Source organism: Melopsittacus undulatus, chromosome 1 (genome assembly GCF_012275295.1).
Source record: "Melopsittacus undulatus isolate bMelUnd1 chromosome 1, bMelUnd1.mat.Z, whole genome shotgun sequence".
Classification (NCBI taxonomy): domain Eukaryota; kingdom Metazoa; phylum Chordata; class Aves; order Psittaciformes; family Psittaculidae; genus Melopsittacus; species Melopsittacus undulatus.
In genome coordinates, this window is record NC_047527.1 from 85,308,865 (window position 1) to 85,333,584 (window position 24,720).

The window sequence follows — 24,720 nt, forward strand, 5'->3', positions numbered from 1 at the left end:
ATTGTTAAAGCATGTGAACTTTTAAAGGAAAAGTACTTCTTTATATGCTTAAATGGATTTAATACACTAGTTGTTTGTGTTATCTCTGTGTATAATCCAGCAGTGCAAATAACTTTACTTTTACTGATTTGCAACCTCCCTCCAACCTTATTTTGGCCTGTGCAGCAGCGGAGTGTTTATGTTTTTGAATGAAGGGCTGGAATTAGGTAAAGTATTTTTTGATAAACTGTTTTAACAAAAAGCATTTGTCCAAGAAAGCTAAAAGACTGCTCCCAAGCTGTTCAAAAGCAGAATGCAACTACATACAGCAAGTGATGACAATTCATTCTGTTCTCCCCCATCCATTTTTTTAAATGGAAACCCAGTATCCTTCAAGTTTCAAATGATGTTTTCAATAAAAGATTGTGGGTCGAAAATCATTAAACAGCAGTTAGAAAAAATGAAACTCCAAGTCTTATGTTGTGTCTTTTATGACTTAAAACTAGGTGGTATTAAAACACTTCTAACTAATGGTTTGAATGAGGACTGAATAAAAGGCACTTGTTTTTATACTGAAATTTGTATTTTAAGAAGGATTTCCTTATTTCCAGACACATATACACGTATATAATGTAAATTAAACCAAACTCCAGATAAAAGGCATACCTCCATGAGCACATTAGGGTCTGATCCAAGTTTTATCAAAGTTAGTGGGCGTCTTTCCCATTTCAAACCAGATTTTGCAATCCATATTCACACGACCCTCCGGGGGATCCCTCAAGTTGATGCGGTTTTGCATGACTTGGCCTCAACTATCTGCTGCAGTTTCTAAAAACCCATTACAGAGCTGCAGTAGGAAATAATTTAGTCTAATTTAAGGAAATCACAGCACTTTTTATTTTCATATCATTTTGTTCTGATCCATCTGTTTACTCTTCTCTGAAGGCAGGCTAAAATGTTTTTAGCCTGAAGACTGAACTAGTAAAAATGCTGCCTGGAATAGTCTCGGCAGACGTGTTTGTTCCACATCCCTTTCTTCAATGCAGTATTTCCTTTGGTGTATATCCTCTGCTCCTGGAAGCGAGCTGTCTAGCTTTCTGGAGCACAATTATGAAGAATTTCCTACATTTTATTGTACAGGATGAGGTGATTTTGCAAGTTAACATGACCTGAACTACAGATGCCCAAAAGATAGCATCTGAAAAACGTAGTGTGCAGCAATATGGTTAAAAAGCTACAGCCAGAAAATGCTTGTTGGCTCCACCGCTGGCCAGAGAGAGGGAGAGAGAGAAGCAAGTCCATGCATTTTTCTGGAAAGCCTGCTCTGTTACCACCATAAAGTCAAACATAAGAGCAGAATTCAGTCTTAGCCTTGTTATTCAGTAAAAAAGTTGGGTTTGTTTGGCCTTCTTTAAACCTAGACAAATGTAATTTTAGTATTTACTGATACACAGAAACAAAGCTTGTGAGGAGAGATGGTGTTTTATTAAATCAACACATACAGTTGGAAAAAAAAGCAAACTATTTAAACAGCATTCAAACTTTAAAGGAGGACACAGTCATTTTTTTCATTCAATTAGAAATGCAGTCAAAGAAGTTTTTTTTCTCTTTTTAATTTATTTTGTTTGTTATTTTTGATGACTGGCTGTGGGATTGTTTTGATGTGGTAGCACTTTTAAAATACTTGAACAGTAAGGCGAGTATGACCAAAGTCTTGGTTTCTGTGATGGAAGATAACTTCATTTACGAGGTGTTCAGACTTTTCTTTGCATATGGATGCTCAAAAATACTCTAGGAAAAAGATGTAGGCATTCAAAAGCTGGATGTTTACTACTGTTGCATATGGTTACCCATATTCATAACAGACTTTCAGCATCATCTGTCTGTGATCACGTTTTTATTTGAAAGAGACTACTTGCCATGTTTGCTCTGTGATTTACATTATTTAAACAAATGGGGGGGAAAAGAATTCGAAACAGCTCATTCAGTGGCATGACTAAGACATATGACAACTTATAAAACGTTCACCATTATACCGCCATAGGGCTGGAGTTCAAACCCCAAGCGCACACAAAAACAAAGAATAACTCTTTTGGTCTGAATTAGGCTGGTGAAAGGATGCTGCCTCCTGGTGATTCATAGGCATATGAGCTTCCGCTAAAATGGCATCTTACAGAGAAATATTTTGTTCTCAGAAGAGTCCAATGATGGTCCCGGCTGTTCTCAGCTCACGGGGAAAGCACGGGCAGTGGGGAAGCCATCGAGATGGGGAAGGTGTATGCTTCTCACAGAGCCTCTTTCTTCTTTTCCGCAGGATTTTCTGCAAGGGGACTGTACCAAAGCCAGGCAAAAGCTGAACTGGAAGCCGAGAGTCACGTTTGATGTGAGTGGCCTTTCTGGCATGCTTTGCACCTGCTAGGTGTTGGTGTCTTCTAAAAGCAATCCACAGAGAAGGGAAGGGAGGGGGGGACCTCTGTGTGGGGTGACTCAGGCACACTGAGGAATCCCATTTCAGTGACTATGTCGAAGTTCTTGCTTTGAAGGCAACAGCCATTGACAGCAGCAATGGACACCCCCAGTGCATAGCAGGATACCGACACACATGCTGGGGCCAGGGCTGCTATAGGAAGAGCCCAGCAACCCCTCATCCCCTCCTTGTCCTGCTGCAGGGAGTCAGGAGGGGCTCATTATGTTCCAGGGCAGTCCTGCTGTTCATTCCCTGGGTTGGAGCCCTCATCTGCCTCTCTCCCTCTTTGCAGGAGCTGGTGAGGGAGATGGTGGATGCCGACGTGGAGCTCATGAGGAACAACCCCAATGCCTGATCCCTGGCTGGGCCCAACAGGAGTCACAGGGGTGACCCATACCAGAGGTGCACTCCACAACCAGCACCACCATGAGCCACCAGGGTGGGTGGCCAGCCGTCTGCCTCGCCCTGTGATGGTTTTACTGCTGGCCTGACTGTGTGTGAAAGCCCAGTTTTATCCTCCACCCTCAACACACTCCCTGTGCCTCTCACCCCACACATCATCCCAGGGTCAGCCCTGCCTGGGCTAACTCTGGCTTTTGCCATTAACTGGGGAAAGGTCACCCTGACTGATACTGCACATGAAGTACTGATCAGCCAACAAGCCTACTGATTTCCTTTTTTTAATTAAAACTCATCAATTAGCTAGGACTTCCAGTGAATTTTTAGTACTTTCTTCTATCTGAAAAACAAAAGCATCCCCTGCTCTCCACCCTGCAACCTCCCCTCTCTTCCAGCAACAACAGAAGCAAACCTCTGCTGTTAGCATGGGCTCACCATCCCTCCAGCCCTTGCTCCACAGCTTCCCCTCTTCTGCCTTTCCTGAACACTCCTTGTTTTCCTTTCCTGCAGCCCTGCCTCCACCCCAGTGGCCCATTTCCACCACTTGAACTCTGTAAAAGTTTGGATAACTTGATGTAACTCGCGGTGAAATCGCCTCTTGACCATGCCGAATTAATTCCTAATTGCTGGAATTGCTTTCAAACCAGTCAGAGAGGGCTTGTAAGCATTTTTCAGATCTTCCTTTCAGAGTGTGCATGAGTCACAGAAAGCCTTTTTGTCCTGCACCTTCTCGATCTAGGGATTTAGGGTGTTTTGGGTTTTGTCCCCCCCCAGAATCAGCCCATACCCCTTCTGTCCTATTCCTGCTTACTATAATTAGTCTTCGGATGGGAGCTTGAATCATCTCAAAAGATGAATTGAGGAATTAAAACAAAATAAATAAAAAAGCTTAAAAAAAAAAGAAAAGAAAACAAGCTTCAAGGTGAGTAAATATTTTCGCACTTTTGGTGCCAAGGTACTGGGGTTATCCAGAGGTCGCCAAGCCCATACATTTCCCGCTGGTTTAGGATCTTCCACCCACCAATTAAATCTCATCATTTTAGCTTTATGCCTCGAAATCAGCAAAGGGCAAGATATACAGCAGGTACATACACAGGAGATGATACACCCTCTCTGAGCGCACCTCTTTTGGACTCCAGGGAAGGGGGCATCCCTGTTAGAAGGTAGGCGATGGGATGTGGGGATCTGAGTGCAAAGCCGGGAGTGGTTTCATGATGGCAGTTGTGCGGAGGACAGGACGGAGGACAGGACGGAGCGGGGTGCAGAAGAGCAGGAGCAGCGGAGAGGTAGAGGTGTCCCACTTGCAGTAGCTCCAAGCAGCACCCCACGCGTGTGAGGATCTCCAGCCCTCAAGCAGGGTCTCCACAGCGCGTCGGGGCTCCCTACACGCTGAGTAGGTCGCGGACCACGGGGAGGCCTAGATCTGGCCGCGGGGCCGGGCACACACACATTGCTATTCACTCACGGCGTGAACACCGCCCTGAGTGGGTATATTTACACAAAGCCGCCGGAGTTGCTTTTCCCCCCCGAATGGGTACGACTCCGAGCCTGCGTCCTTTTTTGTTTCTCCTAAAGGGTAAAATACCAATAACCCCTCCTCCCCGTGTCCTTTACATTGTCTGTTCTGCTTGCAGTGCTCACGCTGTGACTGTGCCCTGCGGGCTGCCGCCACACAGCCCAACGACCGCGGGGTCCCCCCCGTTCCAGGGCACGGTGGTCGGCGGAGGAGAGAGGGCGAGCTCCGCCTCCCCAGTTTCACCGAAGGCTGTCCCCTTTGCAAGCGGTCCCAGGCGGCGGATCCTTGGTGGCACACGTCATCAAAATAAATAAAATAGTTTAGAAAAAAAGGTATTAAAGCTTTTTTATGACAAGGTATTTTTATATTGCTGGGAACTATTTGTTGCTTACAGTGATTCACTTGGGAGGCTTGCTGGTACATCTGAATATTAGTTGACACATCTCTGCAGAGGGCTGGGAACCTTTATATAAGCTGCCAGTTCTAGCTCACAGGTTTTATTTTTGCTTTGGCCTCTTAACTGAGGCTCATGCAAGAGATGCATTTTTATTCTCCGTTTTCGGCCTCTACATTGGGGAGTGTGGGGGGAAAGGGCTGGGAAGGCAAATTTTCGTTCTAGAGCAACCGGTCCCTCCGCGATGACTTTGAGCTAGATGTATGTTTGCTACCTTTTTTTTTTGTTGTTGTTATTATTTACAACTGCTATTGGTCGGGATAGGACAAAATGTGCGTCCCAGCACTACCCCGCTGCTTTTTGCTTTTTACAATCTGGCAGAGGTGTGAGCTGCTTTTCGGTTTCCTTACCACCACCTTCCTGCCCGATTTTGCGATTTTTAATTCTTCCGAAAGCACTGCTCTTTGCAATGACCGTGGGATCACTTCTCGAAAACAATAATAATAATACTGTTTACACAGATAGTATCTGTATCTGCAGCTAATACATCAGTTGCAGACTATTTAACTGTACATCCGTTCATCCGTTTCACCTGTATGTCAACCGCTTTGTACGTGTAGGTTCGGAAAGAGGCACCCCCCCCCCGCCCGTCTCATCTCTGTGGGGTCATTGCAGCTTCCCTAATTTAAAAGGGCAGCTCCAACAGTAAAAGCACGGTGGATTTTGCTTTTGCTGTCCGACTTTTCAGGCTGTGGAGCAGCAGCAACCGCAGGGAAAGGCCGGTGTCTCGGCCAGGGGCTGCCCGGACAGCCAGAGAAGCGAATAGGGTTACCCTGCGCCGCTACTACGGGGAAAAGCGCGACAGTAAAGGAAGTGCCCAGGCAGCTGGGTGGCGGGGGCTCCCCGGGCGTGCACCCCGTGGGGAGAAGGGGGTTCAGGCGAACAGGAAGAGAAGAGCGGGCCCAGCTCCTGCCCCGCGGGTTGCGGAAGGCAGGGGCTCCCTCAGGAAAGCTGGCTCGCCTGGCCTGGGCCCTGCCTGCAGCTTCCTCTCAGCAGCGGCAGGAGTTACAAGCAGCTGAAGCAGGGATCGCTCCCCACACCTACCGCCCCGCACCTCGCACCGTAACCCGTCCCCTCCTCTCCGCCGTGCGGGCCTCTGGCCTTCCTCCGGAGCTTGTCTTGCCGAAGGTAGCACTGCCACGAAAGCTGCTTAAAAAAAAAAAAAAAAAGAAAAAAAAAGAAAAAAAAGAAAGAAAAGAAAAATTTCCCTCTCCTGAGGCCTTTTTCAGGGGCGCTCGGGACCACCGGCCACTCGCGGGCTGCAGAATTCTCGCAGGGAATAAACAGCGCGGCGGAGGCCTGCGATGGGGTCACCCCACGGGAGCACAAGCCCTCACTACCTCTGCCAGAGGGCCGGGGAATAGAAGGGGGAGTCGATTCTACCCCAGGGCCCGCCGGCGGCGGAGCCCTCCTGCCCGGCCCCTCCGCGGAAGGCCAGCGAGACAAAGCGACGGGGGTTTCCTCAGGGTCGCGGAATAAAACGGCCAGCGCCATCTAAAAATATACACCTCCTGCCTGCAGTGTCAGTCCGAAGGGTAAAAGCAAAGGGGAGGCTGAGGGGCGAAAAGACCCGCTACTCGAGCACGCACACGTCGGGGTGGGTGGAGAGGGAAATGCTCCGCGGGCAGCTAATGGAGCACGGAGACACACCGACTGCTGTAAGTGTATGTAGAAAAATTAAATTGAGGTGTAAGCTGGGGGTCCGGAGGAGTCCCCTGCCTTCCCCCTCCTCGATCCCTTGCACATAAAGCAGCCGCGTCCCCCCAGACGGACATGAGGGCCACATCCTCTTCCCTCTCCCGGCCCGACCGGGAAGGCACCGGGCTGCCCCGGGGCAGAGCGCAGAGAAGGGCACCAGGGGTTGCCGCCCCCCGTTGCCTGTGGGCGACAGGTTTGCAGAGGTGGGAGGTAAAGGGGAGCCCCTAGCCGGCTCGCAGAGCCGCTCTCCCTGCCTCCCCTAGTGACCCCCCTTCACCTCTGATCGTTCACTGGCGGAGCATTGTCTCCAGACACAACAAACCCAGAAAGCAGCACTGGAGCAGGCAGAGCTCCAACGTTTTGACGGGTGGAAGAAAAACATCAACAGATACTTTGCAATTATTTTGTGATGGGGGCTATGGGAGGCAGGCGGGGGAGAGATAGGTTCGCAGCAGCAGACTCTAATTGCAACCTTTGCTTTACTAATGAACTCGCACCGGTTCATTCTGCGCTCCCTCCCAGTTCCCCCCCCCCCCCCCCCCCCCCGGGCAGAGCGCTTGGGGGGCGGGAAATGGCGTCGAGAGAAAGCCGTAATATTTATGCAATTCGTTATTCGGTTTTAAATCCATCCCATCCCTCAGAGGCGAAGTTAGAAGAGCTAAGGGCAGCTTCTAGCTGGCAGAAGGGAGGCGTGTGAGCGCCGGGCAACTGGGCACCCCGATACCCTCATCCCAGGATGAAAGGGCTCGACAAAATGACACGGCCTTCCGCTGGCCTGCAGCTGCAGGCCTGTTTCACACGGTCGGAGCGGGAACATACATAGCTATACACTCACATACACGGAAAAAAGAGTTGCAGTAGAAACTCGCATCAAAAAGGCAGTGCGAATGTATTTATACTGGGCAATCCTGCAAGCACCGACATTGTTTAAACAATTCTCTTCTGCTTTGGACGATATTATCAGTGCTTTAACATTATCATTTAACGGAAAACAGTCTCCTTTTTCCTTATTTCAAATATTTATTTAAATTAAAAAATATACTCGGCCGCTTAAATGTTCTGGCAAGTAAATAAATTCCAGGAACGGGGGGGGGGGGGGGGGGGGGGGAGACGGGGGGTGAAGGGGAACAGCTATGGTGTTTTTCTAAATCGAGTGCTCGCCTTCTGAGGAACAAGTGCTGTAGCGATATGACCTGTTTATTCATCGATTCATATACTATATAAATATCCTGAACTCCTGAGTGTAATAATTTGAGTTTTTCCTACTGAAGGAAATTCAGCTATTTTAAGAGTTAATGGTTCTAAATGTGTTGGTTTTCCTGCATTCTCCCCAGAGGTGATGGGGGCTGGAAAGGAGGGGGATTCCAGTTTGGGGGGTTCATTGTTGTTTTAATTCTCCTGAACGCAGCCTAAAGCTGCTGACCCGAAAGCGGGGTAAGCCACTGCACACCCAAGCCCCCTGACACCTAAAGGTCAGGTGAAAGTCTCCAGCAGGTAAGTCGCGGGCCGGCTGCCTGCCCAGCTTACTTGCTCTTTGGCTCACAAATTGTTCCCTTCTGCCCACCCAAGTCGTCTCAAGCTGTGTTTATTTAGGGGGCAAAAAAAAAAAACCACAAAGAATTGCCGACCACCCAATTCCCATTCAGCCGGAGAGTTTGTGAGCACTCACCGGTAGCTAGGGCCACCTTCCCCACCACCCCAGTTATTTTTGATATTGCTATTATTTTGCTATTAAACACGCATACAAAGTAAGGCGCAAGCTATGGACCTGAAAGGTCGCTGAGGTGCCGTGCATAAGACGCGTTTGCTTAGAGGGCGAGAGAGAGATCCCCCTGAATAGCCTGCCGGCCCAAGGGAGGGTGGGAGCCTTTGACTATTGCCTCCCCGGTCCGCGCAGCACAGAGCGCCTGCGGGCTGGCGAAGAAGCCGAGGCCGGGTTGGGACGAAAACGAGCCCCTGGGACCTCAGGAGCTTCCCGCGGGGCTGCGCTATGGCCTCCCCTCACACCGCGGCACCCCGACGGTCCCATTCGGCCGCACCAGGCCACCCCCCGCCGGGTACCCTGCAAATACCACCTCCGCGGTCGCTTCCCAGATCTCCGGACGACAGCAACGTTCCCACCAAACTAAACAAGGGAAGAGACTTTAGTTAGCTGCAAGTGACACCGACGGCCCCTATTCCTGCCGGATCAGTGGGAGCGACCCTCGGGAGAGTGGGAGCTGGCTTTTCAGGACCCCTTCTTGTGAAATGAGGGGGTCCCACTTTCCTCCCTTAAGCACCGTCCCGTTTGCTACCTCTGCCTGCACGGCCAGGCCCAGGACTAGATAGAAGAATGGGACCAGCTTGTTGGCCACAGGTGCGTGTGTAAAGTTTTAAGGGGAAGTACACGCAGCATTGCTGCTGAGGGGTCTCCGGTGCCCGTCGCGGCCCCGCAGAGCCTGTCCCCACTCCGCCGGTGAGGCTATTGTTTCGTTCAATTAGGCTCCGCTTGATAAAAACAATCGCTCATTAACCCTCGCCCTCCTCCCTCCCGGCTGGTGTGCTGTGAATGGCGACATCGTCTCCCTTGACCCCAGTCTCCCTTTTCTGTCTTTCTGTCCCCTGAAAAATGATTCCGCAAGCTCTGATTGAATTTTATTCCTTCCTGACCTGGCCCGTTTTTATTGCATGGGCACCATCAATCTTGACCTAACGCGACGTTTGTTTATTACTTTGGAAAGAAGCGAATGGCTTTATGAGCCCCAGCGTAATTAAACCAGGAGGGCTACGCTTACCGCGGCACCGCCACCACCTTCGGGGCGGATTCACCACACAGACAAGCCGCCGGGGAGGCGAGGCAGGAGAATGAGGATATGAAAAAAAAAACATAAATGGAAAAAACACCTCACCCGAGAAGCTTAAGTGGCACCTTCCGAGCCCGTGAGTTCGTGTGCTCGATGCCGCTGGATCGAAACCCATGCATATCCCCTGGGAGCACCGAGCGGCTCCCTTACTTTAGGGCCGCTATGGAGAGGTAGCGCAGCTCTCGCCCGGCTTGCTGTGTAAACCTGCGCGCAACCTCCGCGCTGCCCCGGCTGGCGCACCTGGGCGTGCCACCTGCGCGTCCTCGCAGCGGAAGCGCACCCCCGACGGCGCCCACCGCCGCACTCCTCATAACCTCTCTGACCCCAAAAAACACTCGCGCACCTTAATATGATGGATGCGTTTAGCCAACGTGCCCGGCCCCAACACTGGGAACCGGGAGAAACGGACTGACCACGCCGAGGGGTTTGAATTACTTTACATGCGAAATTAATTGAAAGCTAATGTGCAATTAGCGGTTGCTGTTGAAATGGGTGATTTCGGGAAGAGGATGGGGGAGCGTTTCTATGAACCGCAGCGCTCCTGGACCAGCCTGGCCGCAGAGCAGCCACGTGAGTGCATCGGCGCTGCACGCTTTTGCCTACGCAATCAAGACGATATAACACAGAGTGCGCATTGTTACCTCACGCTCACCTCCACGTGGGCGCCAAGGGGGGCTCAGCGCCCGGCCGTGCGCAGCCTCTCCTTGCTGCGCGGCGCAATATCCCACACCGGCCTTGGAGTACGCAAATTGCGGCTCACCCGCACCGCGCAAGCAAAGCCTCCACCTTCTCCTCGAGCACAAAGCGGAGCTTTACGCTCGCCCTGCTCCAACAGCGTACTTTTTGGGGAGGTGAGCGTGCTGCCGCAGCACAGCAGGCTGGTCAATAGGTGTTACCCCAGAGTTACCAGTAGCGTTACAAAATTAAGCCCGACTATGAAAATATTCCCGTGTTAACTTCGAAGCTCCTTTCCCGAGCTTCGTGGCTCTCAGAAAGAGGCACAGATTTTGTAAAGCGTCGATGTGGTAACGTTGCCATAATGTCTCCGTGCACCACACAGCCCCACTACATTCCCTATTAAACCTGGCCTATGGAGGTAGGGGTTTAACCTATGAACTCTCAACTATTTGCATGTATTTCTCTGCTATTTTTTGGTTATGACCTTTGCATAATTTAATATGAACTGTAATTGCTTTAATAAGAAATTCTGAGGAGGAAACTTAGAAGGGAGGAGACTACTATTTCATGTTTTCCTTAGTTTGAGAGATGAGCAAACACAAAAAACCACTAGAACCAGCTAAATGGAACTGACCCTCAAATTAATTATTTTTTATAAAGTTATGCGATTTTGTTTCTTTTTTTTTTTCCTAGACGAAAAGCAAAGCAATAGTTTGAGGGTGGGGGTGGGAAATCAGCTTGAGCTAAAAATACAATACAAAGCACCGTGCTAACCTGGCACCTACTGGGCTGCTCCGCAGGCCAGGCTGGGGCCAGGAGTCCCCGCTCGCTGTAGGGGCTGCCACCAAAGACGCCGTGGCCTGATGGAGGCACCTTCCAGCTGCTGCGGGGCCACGTCCTGCACCCACCCGCTCCGCGCCGGGTCGGACCGCGTCTCCTTTGGCGTTCGGGACAGGCCCAGTTCTGCTGGGAGACAATTACAGGTCAGAACGGACACTCGAATTTGCCTCCTGCTCTTAAGGGGAGGGAAGCTCATGGGGGACAAGGGACCGTGCCCGGCGTTGGACCCCGATGTCCACAGTTCGTGCCTTACACACAGGAGCGCTGCCCTAGGCAGATGCTCCGCTCCGTACCCGTCCCGGTGCGCCGCCGCAGCCCAGAGCCAGCCAGGCCTTTCTCCCCACCTTCAGCAGCAGCGAAGCTTCACGCCGGAGGCCGGGGCCCGGCCCCGGCCCCATCCACGCAGCGCCGCTCAGGGACCCCGCGGCATTGCCCTGAACGCCGCACTCACCAGGCAGCCTTCCGCTGCCAAGCCCGCACGATTCACTGCCTACCGGGGGGACCCTCAGCACCGCTAAGCTTGTTTTCGTTGTGAACAATTTCTGTGTGGATGGGGAGAAAAAAGTTTGTAATAATACAGTAATTTATTTAAAACCCAAGCACGCGTTGTGGTGAGCCAGCCCGTCGCACTGAGAACCGGGAGGTGACCTAAGCCACCACCATGCACGTCACTTCAGGAAAGGGATCTCCTCCGGAGGCAGAAGATCCCGCAACGACCTACCTGCAGCCGAACGGGGCATTTCCGTTTGCCCTTTCCTTGGCTGCGAGCCCCCTCCAGCAGGGTGCCCCTTTTGCAGCCAGGGCCGCAGGGAGCGCAAATTGCGCGGCCGCCCCACCGTGCCGGGACTGCGGAAGGCAGCGGGCAGCTCCGATGCGCCCGGGACATCAGCAACAATTACCCAGGGCACTTGGAGCTCCACATGGCCCCTCCAAGTCCCCTAAGCGAGCAGCACCAGTGCCAATGCAATGAGTGATTAAACAAGCTGAGGTAGTGAACAACTGCTGTCCCTCCTACTGATTTTCTGAGAAAAACCTAAAGACAGGAAAGCCGGCGCCTCATCGCAACGACAAATAATAGGCAAATAACACATGCAATCCCTCTCCCTTCTTTAATTTGTACTTTAAATACGGGGGGAAGAGGAGGCGGGAATCGCGTTAGCACTTAGCAGGCACCTCGCTGGCAGAGCCGGGGGCCGAAGGACCAACCGCCGCCCCCCCCCCCCCCCCTTCCTGGGGACGGGGAGCGAAGAAGGGAGGCGGTGAGAGCCCCGCCGGGCCCAGACACAGGCAGAGGGGAGGCGGGAACCGCCAGCCCGGCCAGCCCAGTGCCGGGAGATGGGCCGCTGGAACAAAAGGTGAGCCCGAACGGGAATAGGTGATACTGTATTTCCCCTTACTGGTGAGAAACTGGGAGCAGCGATCAAAGCGTGCCCCCGGAGCTAAGGCGACCAGCTCCGGTTGTCCTTCACTTCAGCCTCACCATAACCGAAAGATAGAGAGTTTGAGTTCCCCTCACCCAACTTAGCAAACAAATAAATATAAATAAGGCCGGTAATCTTAACAGAGGTACTAGCGCAAAAAAAAGAGCAAAGTCTATGCGATACTGAAATAAAGATATTTTAAGCCAACATAATAAAATAATTTCCCACACCCCTCCGGTTCACTCGATCTGCTGAAAGTGTTTTCTGAATATTAGATTATTGCTTTGGAGGGGAAGAGTAGCTCAAAAGCGAGGTAATAAGGTTTAACTGTAAATACCTTTGTATTTATTTACAGTGTAACCCTTAACAATGCAACAGCAATTACCGCTAAGTGTTGCTTTTAGATAAGAGATACTGATAGGAAACTGTATTATCTTGAAAGCAAACTTTAGGCCTTAAATATCTGTAATCAAATAATCTTCTTCCCAAGTCTGACTGACAAGGCAGGTTCTTTCAAGTTAATGAATTTATTGCATTTTGGTGGTTATTTACAAAGGGGGAAGGTGATCCCCATTGCCCGTAGGTTCTTAATTGCAAATTGTCCAGGAGGTGAGATTCTTGATCTGACAAGACGTCAGTCTGTGCAGCACTTATCTACTACCCTGGTAATATTTTCCTTTTCCCCCGACCGATTTCAGAAAAAAAGGAGTGAGGGATTAAGACCAAAATAATAATAGCAAAAAAAAAAAGGCAAACCGAACAAACAAAACTATACAAGAAATACGAAAAATTCTCCCACACAACCTCTTTCTAAAATAATTTCAGCTCCAGCAATCAGGGCACTTCCAACAGACCAGTAATGTCCTTATAGGACAGGAGTAAAGCAGAGCTATAATGGTGTGAGGGTAGACTGTATGAGCAGGTTCCTTCCCTGAAATAAAATAGTACTTAAAAAATATCTATTACAGAAGCGGCTTCACGGATGTGACTGTGTGCATTGCTATCGATTCTACGAAGCAGTGATTTATACGCTTACATTGCATTTAAGAATATACGTACTACAAAGTACCTGGCATGTACTATACACTGTGGAGTTTAGAAACATATGCAAACGCCTATACGTAGCTATAAATAAATACGTAATCCTTCTTTAAATATAGATAACATATGTAAATCTTACATATAAATACATTTGAAATACACACACAGAGATCGATAGCTCGATATATACACAGTTACACAAGGGCAGGAATCTAGTGCATGTACTTCTACCTCGGAGTTACCGCTTCATCTAGCCTTACACAGGCATATTATTTAAAAAGCCGTAATGTTGTCATACTACTGTGCATGGTCAAATGTTTCCAGGTCTTGCCCATTAATTGCTAAGAAAACGTGTTTGTTTATTTGCCAACTCAGAGCTGCCATGGGAAAGTCTTTTTTTCCTAGCGGATAAGGCGAGCTGACTAAGTGGAACATATTGCAGAAGAGACTGAAAAGGGATTTTTCGACCTGGCAGTTCCTAAATGGTCTTTGGAATTTGTGCGGAGGGGAACGAGCTGTTCCAGCGACAAAGTTAGTTATAAAATCCCTTTTCCCTCTCTTTCTGTCTCTGCCTCTGTCTAAATGAAATTATTAAAATATACAGACGTGTAAAGGATCATTCCAACTGAATGGTAATTTATTAATAAACAAACAATGCAATACCTTCAGGATATTTTCAACAAAAAAAAGGAAAAATATTGATAGAATAAGATTAATACAGTTTCCCTTTTTATATATAGTGAAAAAAAAATCAGCGTTTCAGTCAATTTTAAAGTCACTTTTCATGGAAGGGGGAAACACTTTCTGGCGTTTGGTCCGCAACATCCAACTACAAATTAAAAATAAATTACTATGTCGCAATTTACATTTTAAAACAAGTCCTTGTAGAAGAGGAAGGGGGGGGGGGGAAGATGGTACTCTACGCTGGACTTTTCGCCCCCTTTTAAACACGGGGCATGGCAATACCTTAATAGATGGAGAAGGGGAAGAGGGGCGGGAAAAAAGTAGGTCTCAAAGCAATTAAAAAAACCCAAAACTTACGTGTTATTGGAGTAACACTGTCCTTTAACAAACCAAGACATGCTTTGGGGCTGTCTCTGTACAAAAGCTTTTCTCGTGCTCCCGCTTCCCTCTGCGGGAGCGGCGGGGCCCGGCGGCGTGGTGCTGTGCGCTATCCACGCGGTCTTCCCGCGGTGGGGCCCGCTCAGAACTTGCCGCAGTCGTAGACGAAGGCCCCGGAGGTGCGGTAGAGCGGCTGGCTGCCGGGGAAGGCCATTTGACAGCTGCCGCCGCCCCCTGCCCCGCCGCCGCCGCCCCCCGCCCCACCGCCACCGCCGCCGCCGCCGCCCGGCGAGGAGCTGAGGCCCAGCCGCGGCGCCTCGAAGACCTCCCGCGGGGCGGCGGCGAAGCCCTGCTGCGGCCCCGCGTAGCCCGCCGCGCCCGCCAGCGGGCCCAGCTCCCCAGCCGCCGCCGCCGCCGCCGCCGCCGCTGCCGCCGCCTGGTTGAGGTACCAGGAGGCCAGGCGGCCCTGGTGCGGGTGCGGGTGGTGCCCCTCCTGGTGGCCGCCCGCCGCGCCGCCCAGCCCGCCGTGCCCCAGCGCCCCGCCACCGCCGCCGCCCCCCGCGCCGCCGCCGCCGCCGCCGCCGCCCGCGGGCATAGAATAATCGGGCAGCGGGTCCTCGGCGGGGCTGGCGGCGGAGGCGGGCAGGTGGCCGGGTCGGTCGGAGGCTCCGGCCGCCGCGTAGAGGCTCATGGCCTGCATGTTGCAGTGGTAGGTGCCGGTGGCGGCGCCGGCGGCAGCCTGGCCGCAGGGCGAGCCATAGACTGAGCTGTGGCCCGGCGAGTAGCCGCCGAGGGAGAGGGCGGGCGGGATGCCGGTGCGCGGGGCGGCTGCAGCGGGGGCCAGGAGGCCGGCGCCCAGCTCGGAGGAGGCCTGCGGCGAGCCCCGTAGCGAGGTCATGATGTTGTCCACGCTGAAGCCCGGGCCGTGGTGGTGGGGCGGCGGAGGCGGAGGCGGTGGCGGAGGGTCGGGGGCCTCCAGGCTGAGGGAGCGGCTTGAGGGGAGGGTGCTCCGAGGGCTGCCGCCGCTGGAGAGGCTGCTGCTGCTGTCGGGGCTCTCGATCTTGGGCACGGCGCCGAGCGGCGGCGCGGCGCCGGGGGGGGACACGGCCTGCGGCGGCGAGGCCGTACCGTTCTCCGTCTTGATGTCCTGGATGCGGACGGGCGGCGGCGGCGGCGCGGCGCTGCCTCCGGCGGGGCCGCCCTCGGGCTCGGCGGCGGCGGCGGGCGGCGGCGGGCGCGGCGGGGCATGGTCCTTGAGGTGCAGGCGGTCCTTTTCCTCCTTGTCCTTGACGGCGTCCTTCTTCTTGAAACGGCGGCGACGACGAAGGAAGCTGCCGTTCTCGAACATGTTGTAGGAGTCGGGGTCGAGGGTCCAGTAGCTGCCCTTACCGGGCTTCTTGTCGTCTCGGGGCACCTTGACGAAGCACTCATTGAGAGAGAGATTGTGGCGGATGCTGTTCTGCCAGCCCTGCTTGTTGTCCCGGTAGAAAGGGAACCGCTCCATGATGAACTGGTAGATCCCGTTCAAGGTGATCTTCTTATCGGGAGCGTTCTGGATGGCCATGGTGATGAGGGCGATGTAGCTGTAGGGCGGCTTCACCATATCCTTGGGCTGCGGCGGAGGCGTGTAGGGCCCGTAGGCGCGGGCCATGCCGGCCGGGTACTGCTCGTGGGCCGGGTGGGAGTACATGCTCATCGGGGCCGGCATGGCCGTGTAGCCCCCGCCGGCGGCCGCCGCGGCGGCGCGGTAGTAACTCTGCTCTCCGCCGAGGTACGGCACCACTCCCAGGGAGTTGGGGCTGGACACGGAGTAGCGAGCCTGCATGTCCTCCCGTCAGTTTTCCCCCACCCTCCCCGCCGGACCAAACAGCGTGTCCCTTCCCCCTCCACCCCTCCGCCGCTCCGCGGACCGAGCTGGACCGGGCGGCCGGGCAACCCCCACCCCCCCACCCCCCCGGCGGAGCGCGGAAAAAGGGAGGAAGAATAACGACGGCAGCGCCGAAAGTCTCCTCTTCTTCGCCCGGGAAAGCCCACCGGCAAGCTCCCGCACTCCGCGCGGAGGGGGGAAAAAAGTCAAAAAAGGGGGGGGAAGGAAGGGGGAGGAAAAGGGGAAAAAAATAGTTTTTAAAAGAAATCGGGTAAAAAAAAAAAAAGAGTAATCGCAGCGAAGAAAGCAACTTCCAAACGCAGAAAGAGTATTAAGAAAATAAAACCTTTGCAAAGAGGCTCCCACGCTCCCAGTTCCTTGTTCCACGGGGATCTGCAACAAGTTGTCTGCAAAGGAGGGACAAAAGTAGAGGGATATGTTTTGTTGGCTTTTTTTAAGCGAGCAGAAGAAGAAAAAAATCCACCTTCCCGGTCTCCCAGTGCAAAGTCTCCCTCTCTCTCTCCCTCTCGCTTTTTTTCAGTCTCTTTTTCAGTCGCAGGCTGCTTTGGGAAGCATCGGAAAAACTCCTGAACTTTTGAGCATCCGTCACCACGGCGAGAACTTTTTTACGCACTTACAGTTTTCTCCCTTTTTTTTTTCCCTCCCTCTCCTCTCTCGGTCTCCTTTTTTTTAGGTTTTTTTTCCTCCCTTTTTTTTTTCTTTTCCTCCTTTTGCAGGCGGCTCAGCTCCGCCCAACCAAGCCGGGCGGCCAATGAGGGCCGGGAGACACCCGGGGCTCTGAATGAGGAGGGAAAAAAAAGAGGAGCGAGCGAGAAAAAAATAAAAAGAGTAAAAAAGAAGGAGGGGAAAAAAATTCCCCTCCGCAGCCCTGGGAGTTGCAGCTCTCGGGGACCGGCCACACACGCTCGCCGGCACACGCGGGCGCCTTGAGCCGAGGGTGCCCGCGTATTGTGCGCGCCGACCCGCGCAAGTCTTACAGCCCCGTGCCCTCCCTCCCGCCCGCCCACTCGTGTCCTGACGCGCGCGGTCACCCTTGCACACTCGTCCCGGGCACACGCACGACATGCATGCCTGCACCAGTGTGTGTGTGTATCTATCTGTATCTGCATGCACATATGTATATTTGTGTATACACACACACACACAAGTACATACCTATATACATGTATGTATATGCTCTCCCGGACCTCTTCCCACCCACGAGCCCACGCCGCGCTCTGCCACGCGTGTTTCTCGCGCACTTTTTACTTATGTTTATTCTCTTTCCCCCCATCGTTGGTCTGTTTCCTCCGGCCGGGCTCTCTCCTTTCTTCCCTTTCCGTCCCCTTCCCTCCCCTCCCGGCTGCCGCCGGTGTCGGCGGCCAGGCTCCACGCCGATGTGCCGGCTCTGTCCTCGCCTTCCCGGACCAGGGACTATGTATGTGTGTGTGTGTGCTTGCGGGGTGGGATGCCCCTGCCCCAGCAGCACCACCCTGCCTGTAGCCAGCTGCCTGCCTGCCCAAACGCCTCTGAAGAGACTGCATTCCTCTGGTTGACAAGGTTTTGACGAGTCCTCCAAAGCTCCCTTTTATTAATAAGCCACAGCGAGAGCTTCCCCCACCCTGTGCCTGCAAAACGGGCTGCCGCTGCCCCCGCTGTTTGTCAACGCGGGCGCTGTCCTTTGTGCAGGGTCTTTCTCTCGCTCCGTCAGGTAGACTCTACTAGACCTGGTGGGATGTGATAAGAAAAAGCGGATACTTGCTTCATTCATTTATTTGTTTATTTGAGATGAAGAGGGCAAATACTTCTACTCTTAATCTGCCTCACACTGGACTTCGTGACATGTCAGGTGTGTCAAAAAAAAAAAAGGAAAAAAGGCCAGTGAAATGAATGTTTCTTAAACTGGCTGGTTCTGCTATGAAGAATTATTTGCGTTGCTGTTGCCTTTACCTAAACATTTGGAAGAATGTTTGAGCTCTAATCAGAATTATGCTTTAACGGGAGCTCAAAAGTAGCAGAGAGTGAGTGGTTGGTTATTTATTTTAAATGTTTTCCTTCAAATTTGCTGTTATATTTTAAGAAAGAAGATTTTTTTTTCATACTTTAAACACGGAGGGGTTGGGATACACATTTGCACAGCGGTGTATTTGACCAGTACTTCAGATATCCAAAATACAACCCCGTGCTCCTCATTCATTTCGTAGCCGATACCTCTGAAACTCCATTAGCGTTAATAACATCCCGGTTGAAAAGAACATGCTAAAATCTATTCTAAGGGATGGAATTTGTAAGGGAAAGACGCGTGTGTGTTTGTGAAATGAATTGCCCACCCTGATCTTGTGACACTACAAATATGTCAAAAGACCCTTTTGGCTTCACTGATTTCAAACCCCCTTTCCACACTTTTTACTGTGATCGATGACTTTGGGGATCGTGTCAGTGGAACGTGTTAAAGGCGCATCTTTTACTTGGTGGTATTTTAGCAGGTATGGCTTTTGCTCTGCAACACCAATCCGTGGGTTATTAAAAAAAAAAAAAAGTATTTTAAATGAGATGCGAGTAATGCGAAGGAGGTAATTTATACAGCCTAATATCTGCTCCTTTTCATATCCAAACATAACTGGTCTCTTTTTGGTAATAAATGTCAATCCTTTAATGGTGAATACATTATCCCGTTTAGCCCGTTGTATTTCATCGTCTGGAATCTTTCACCTGCTCCTGCCTAATTACACGTTTTTCCCTTTCCTCCCACCACGGCAGAATTAATCAGTGTGCAAGCACTGGACTAGATGTCAATTCCAACACGTTATATTTTCAAAAACCTCTTTCTTGCTTTGCTGAAAAGGAGGGAGGAAAATGTAAAAGAAAGGGGGCATTTTAGCACGTTTCCATGTAGCCCAAGTCATCCGGTTTTCCCACGGTGTTACCTGCCGTAAAAACCAGTTCCCGTGGGCTGCCTGCTCGCTCTGGGACGCGGAGCCTTAACCGACTCTTTCATGTAATCTGGACAACAGAGAAGCTGTTTCTCGGACAGAGACTGGAACCACACCGAGAAGGTTCAGCAGAGTGAAGGGGGAGGAAGGGGGGTATTAATCCGCTGTTTCTGCATCTAATATATTTTGCAATAGCCACTCTGATGCTGTAATTTAGAACTGACGCAACTAACGTGTGTTGAGTTACATACCTCAAACCAGCAGGACCCTGGTTTCTCTCGTCGAGGCACAAAAGTCACCATTGTGAAGGTTCACAGAGTGATTTGGGGTTTGTGTGTGTGCGTGGCGGGGGGAAACAACGGGTTCAGGGGGGCGGGAAGATCAAATTCTCCCCCTCGGTGTGTTTGGATACCACCCAGAAAGGGCCCTCAGCGCTGGGGTGTCACCCGCCCGGTGGCCCGACGAAGCCGTCGTTCCTCCTCTCCTTTGCCCCTTCCCTGAGCCCGGCCTCCGAAAGAGAGAGACGCCTTGAGTTGACTCGCTCGTGTCTGCCGCCGGAACGGAGAAGGACGGCGGCGGCCGTGGCCGCCGTGGCCCCCCACCCCTTCCCTGCGGACCCTCGGGCATCGGCCACGGCCCGAGGCCGGGAAAGGGGCGCTGGCGGCGGGGTGGGAACCTCGGCGGCAGCGCCAGTCCAGGGAAGCCGCACTTTCTTTGAAACCCTCCGAGGCTTCGCGTGTGTGGTCATTTGCAACCTTATTTATGGAGATGTCAGAAAGAAAGATGACATCGGAGCGGTAGGCGCAGGGGCTACCATTTGACCTGGGCAAAGCCCAAGTGGACCCACACAATTCGCTGCGGGTTGTCCTCTCCTCTCAAAGACCTGGAGGTGAACTGCTTTCCAGCCCCGGGCTGTTTATGTTTAGACGTAGTCAGAGCTTCGCTTCTCTCCCTCTCTTTTGGCTCCAACATCACAGCAGTGTCCCTGTAACCCTGAAACCAGCCACCCAGCCCGGCTCTTGCATCTCAGGATGCAGCTTTCCATGTTCCTTAAACAGCGGGCAACACCGCAGGAGAAAACCGCTGACATCCTTTCGGGGGGCAGGGAGGGAAGTGAGAGCATCAAATCTGTGCTTCGCTAGTAGAAAAACCTATTGTGTCGAAAGTCCCCTCTCTGTTTCCAGTCGCTGGACATAGGTGACAGCCCTCCCTCCTTCCCTGTCTCCCTCCCGTACTCTCAGCCAGCACCTCTGCCATCACAGCTTGTACAATTAAGCTGATCTCTAAACGCAAGGTCTGTTTGCGTGGCACTCAGTTAAGCCAACAGGCGTGATTGTTATTTGTTTACGTGGGTTAACAATTCCATAAATAAGCCGAGGTAGTTTTCCAATCTAGGGCGTCTTTTATCTTAAGACTCAAATAACACAACCTAATAGGAAAATGAGAGCTCCATTCCCTCTGGCATCTTTTAGGCTGTCGGTCTTGAATGAGAATTAAATTATCCTTTGCAGTAAATACGGCAGCGGTCATCGCCTTCGTCTAACTCGCAAGAGAAATGCCTTAATTTCACATTCGGTATCTAAAAGCGAATTTTGCGTTTCATTTACAAGGGAGGACCGAGACCATAAAGAGGTCGGAGCCCACTCGTTTCGTCTTCCCGTGATAATCACTGCGGTCGTACCTACGGTTCATCTCAGTGACACAGGTTGCGTCCCAGAGATGTCGCGGCATCAGGATTAAAATAAAAAATCAGGCTATGGGAAACTATTTGTGTTGTTTCTGCTATTCAGGTAGACTACTATCACACACACATGCAACACAGAAAAATCCCTCAAGTGCGTAAGAAACCTTTAATTTGGCATATCCTCTAGCTTTGGCATCTCACAGTAGAACACTAACATCTGGGGGGGCTGGGGATGTTAAAAACTCACTCCTAAACCGACAAGAAGACAGCCAGACATGGATTTTTTTCCTTCTTTTTATTTTACTTTCCAAGGTCCCTTGTCCCTTTTGTGTTCATTTTCCTTCCTGATTTCCTTCCTTTCTCTGGGAGGGGCAGCGAGGGCGGAGGGGGCTGAATCCACTGGATATTCTGGATTCATATAAATGAAAACACACTCGGAGCAACGAAGCTGGGAGCGTGAACCATTGCAGCCCTATCGTGCTACATCTCCATCTCTTGCCTTAGAGGACGGGAGGAGAGAGAGAGACTTATTTGTATAAAGGGTTTATTTACATTAGAATGAAGCGACAGTTCCTAGTCTGGGAAGTGATAAGTACTTGGCAAGTCATTAGGTAGCAGATAGAGATCAGCCCCTGGATACATTATTCCCTGCCTTTTGCACACTCGTTTTTTGAGGGCCGAGAGGTTTTTTGGGATGGTGTGCGGCAGAGGCGGGGGTACGGGACATGGTGTGGCCGTGAGTGCGCGCAGCCCTGCGGAGGGCTGCCACTGAGCTCTGTCTTGCTGCGGACGCCTCTTGGCAAAGGGGAATTTAAGACCCCCGCCCCCTGCGCAGAACAGCGCGGGGGGAAGAAGCCCCTCCCGGCCCTCAAGCCTCCGGCGCCCGAGCTGGACAGCAGACGAGGAAGGGAAGCCTCAAATCCGTTTCCCCCCAACCACCGGGGAAGAGGCGACTATGCCGCCGCGCACAGCACAGCTCCGCACCCGCGCTCGGCGGCCACCTGCGAGGCAGCAGGGCTCTGCGCGGGCTGCGGGCGCCCCCTCCCGGGTCGCCCTTGCCACTGCCGCCCCCTCCGCGCCGTTCCGCTCCTCTGTGCTCCCCGGGTTCCCCCGCCCTTAGCCTCCCCCAGCCGCTGGCCATGGCTGCTCCCCGGCGGAGCCGCCGAGAGCTCCCCCGAAGGGGAAAAGGGGGTTAAACCCCACCCAGACCCATCCCGCCGCCTCTTCGCTGCCGGAGGCGCGGCCAGGCGGTGCCGCCTTGGTGAATGAAGCACGGCTTGCTGCTTCTAGAGGTGAGCGCCGGGGCGATGCCGGCTCTGTCCCGGCCAGTAATTCCATCGCTCTGCCAAGGAATGTCATTACCGATTGCCAGGTTTGCCAATAAAACTTGCGAACGAAAAAGTGTTGGTTTCCAGGAAAAGCACTTCTGTTTTTTAACCTCCCCCTTGCTGTCTAATTACTGATGTGTTCGACCTCCGAAGAACAGCTTCATAAAACTGGCAAATCCGGAGGCAGATGCCTTCGCACAGTTGTACGGCTACAGAGGTGTGTTAATACACACATGAGCATGCACACAAGCTAATATATACGCACAGCTAAATGCATGCATGGTTTTCAGAGTTTTACAAGGCATTTATGGGTATTAAGTACAATCGCACCAAAGAACCAGTCTCCTTTGAGGCTCCTAGGAGCTATGGTAATACAGGCAGTAAAACTTGGGTATCTGCATATGCCCTTTTATGAAGCCACAAATGCTGTCTTTGCACAGTTATTTGTGCACTGCTAGAAGCAACCCATTGGAGTTGGTTACAAACAGAAAACAATGTCTCACTCTGTAAAAAATAGAGTATAATAAAACGGTGAAAGAACAGTTTAAAAAGTAGAGCTCTCAAGATCTATCAGTTGTTTTCCATAAAACACAGGGAATGTATGCAAAAGACGGAGTTTTAAACGCACCCTGTGTAACAAAGGAGTGGGACTTGCGGCTGCAGGAGCCCTATGGGCTATGATCCCATGCAAGTCCCCCTTTCTAGGAGGTCTCTATTCTCAAAACTCTGCAGTGTGCTGTTTAAAGGCAAAACAAGTTATCATTCAGTTCCTCAGTATTATATTATAATATATTATATCCTCCTGCAGCTTCCAATTCTTTCTCCTGCTGCCACAAGGCCAGCATGCAGTACTATTTCTGCAAGTCTGTCACCAGGCTGGTAGGTGTGATTCGAAACAGAAAATCTGTACTGAAGCAGAAAAGAGCTTAGGCAGTATGTATTTCAACATAACAGCATCCTTTCCTTGTTCTCCAAAGACCAAGTAAAAGCAAAGCTTTAAGTTATTGTTTTTTGTTCAGGTGGCATTAACTTAGTTTGCTCGACCACTCGATCAAAGCATGTTGCATGTTGGATGTGTGGCTCTGGCACACTGCAGTTCATGCCCTAGATCCTGCCCTAGCAAGACCGGCTGGCCAACTGTGATGGCAACACAGCTCAGGTTTGTGTGTGAGGATGGCATCAGCCAAGCCAAACAAGGTCAGTTCCCCTGTTTTGCAAAGTCGAAGGGATTGCAAATCCCTATGCAGTGTTAGGTGATCGATTTGGGGGTGCTTCACTTGATAAATACAAAGACAGGTCTTTTAAGATGGTGTAGCAGGAAGAAAAAGACACTTGGTGACATTTTTTTTTTAAATTATTTATCTGGAAAACCTCTAAAACAGAGCCAGAGATTCTTAGCTGAGGTTTACATTTAAAAATAGTTGCATGTGTCTAACTGTGAGGTGTAAGTGTGGTTGGTTGGGTGGATAGACAGATATATAGCTTTCTTTTAATGCACACTTTTTGCTCTCTTGAGTTGTGGATGCTGCAAACATTGAAATAGTGAGTTACTAACAGAACACCCAATTTACATGGGCTTGCCAGATAGCAGAGAACAGCATTGCACTGAACACTGAGGCCTTCTGGAGAGCTGCAATGCATTCCCTCTATGATGGGTAGGCCCACGAAGGCAGGGGGAGGGTTTACATGGGATGGATACTGAAGCTACCGTAACCGTCCCTGTGGCAAGAACACCCACAGAAACAGGTAATTTGCCCCGCCCACACCAACTAACAGCCAGAAGCAAAAAATGTTAAAGCACCTTACATCATCGTTTGCCTGTATCATTACTAAGGAGGAACTGAAAGCTGTTTTATGAGGAGCAGACAGACAAGACTAGCTTGAGCTTGAGACATAAAAACCCAAACCACTAAGATACCTGAAGGCATCCCAATTAAATGATATTACCATCCCGATCAAGATGCAGTCATTGTTAGTAAGCATCCCTGATTTTTAAAAGAGATATTCCAATTAGGTAGATTTCCTGATTAGGTGTACTTAAATTAAGTGGAGAGAATAGTATGGGGGAAATGTGGATGGCGTTTACAAAGGCCAACTTTGGATGGGGGCTTTGTCACTCGCAACAGGGTGCAAGCAGAGTGCAGACTGCCTAGCCTGAAGTCATAGCAATGCCCCTTTGCTCCACACTGAGCAACCATCTAACCTTGAAGGCATTCAGCCATGGTTGGTGCCTTCGTCTGTTACTTGCGTGTTCCCTCGGCACCAGCAGCTCTGCTGCTGGGCATGCCTGCAACTGCCTGAGTCAGAGCATCTTGGCACCTGTTTTCAGCCTAAATCCCAATGGGATCCAAAAAGTAGGCAGAGTGGCGTCTAAGTACCCACAGGGGCTGATCGAACAGATAACATCTTGGGCTCTGGGATAAGTTTGAAAGGAAGGTCCTTATCAGTTCCGCACTGCATATCTGTATTTTATGGGTCTCAGGCCAGAGCCTCATGGCTTTTGGATGGAG

The 24,720-nt window shown here is 51.4% G+C and overlaps 2 protein-coding genes across 3 annotated transcripts in view; one reads left to right on the forward strand and one right to left on the reverse strand.

Annotated features, from left to right (window-relative positions):
- GMDS (GDP-mannose 4,6-dehydratase) overlaps positions 1-3,746 on the forward strand; it is a 413,709-nt gene extending 409,963 nt beyond the window's left edge. The window contains exons 10-11 of the mRNA XM_031049754.2: positions 2,294-2,362; positions 2,739-3,746. Coding sequence (XP_030905614.2) covers positions 2,294-2,362; positions 2,739-2,801 — 132 coding nt within the window. The 3' untranslated portion in view covers positions 2,802-3,746. The remainder of the gene's footprint in view (positions 1-2,293; positions 2,363-2,738) is intronic.
- FOXC1 (forkhead box C1) lies at positions 1,470-16,269 on the reverse strand. 2 transcript variants are annotated; one of them, XM_034061516.1, is made up of 2 exons: positions 14,378-16,269; positions 1,470-2,411 (listed from the first exon to the last, which is right to left on the reverse strand). In XM_034061516.1, exon 1 carries the CDS (start codon positions 16,221-16,223, stop codon positions 14,541-14,543), a length of 1,683 nt encoding a protein of 560 aa, XP_033917407.1. In that variant the 5' UTR covers positions 16,224-16,269; the 3' UTR covers positions 1,470-2,411; positions 14,378-14,540. The 2 variants fall into 2 exon arrangements, with proteins under 2 accessions (XP_033917407.1, XP_033917398.1); XM_034061507.1 differs by lacking the exon at positions 1,470-2,411 and adding an exon at positions 12,810-14,165.
- Positions 16,270-24,720: the final 8,451 nt, after the last annotated feature.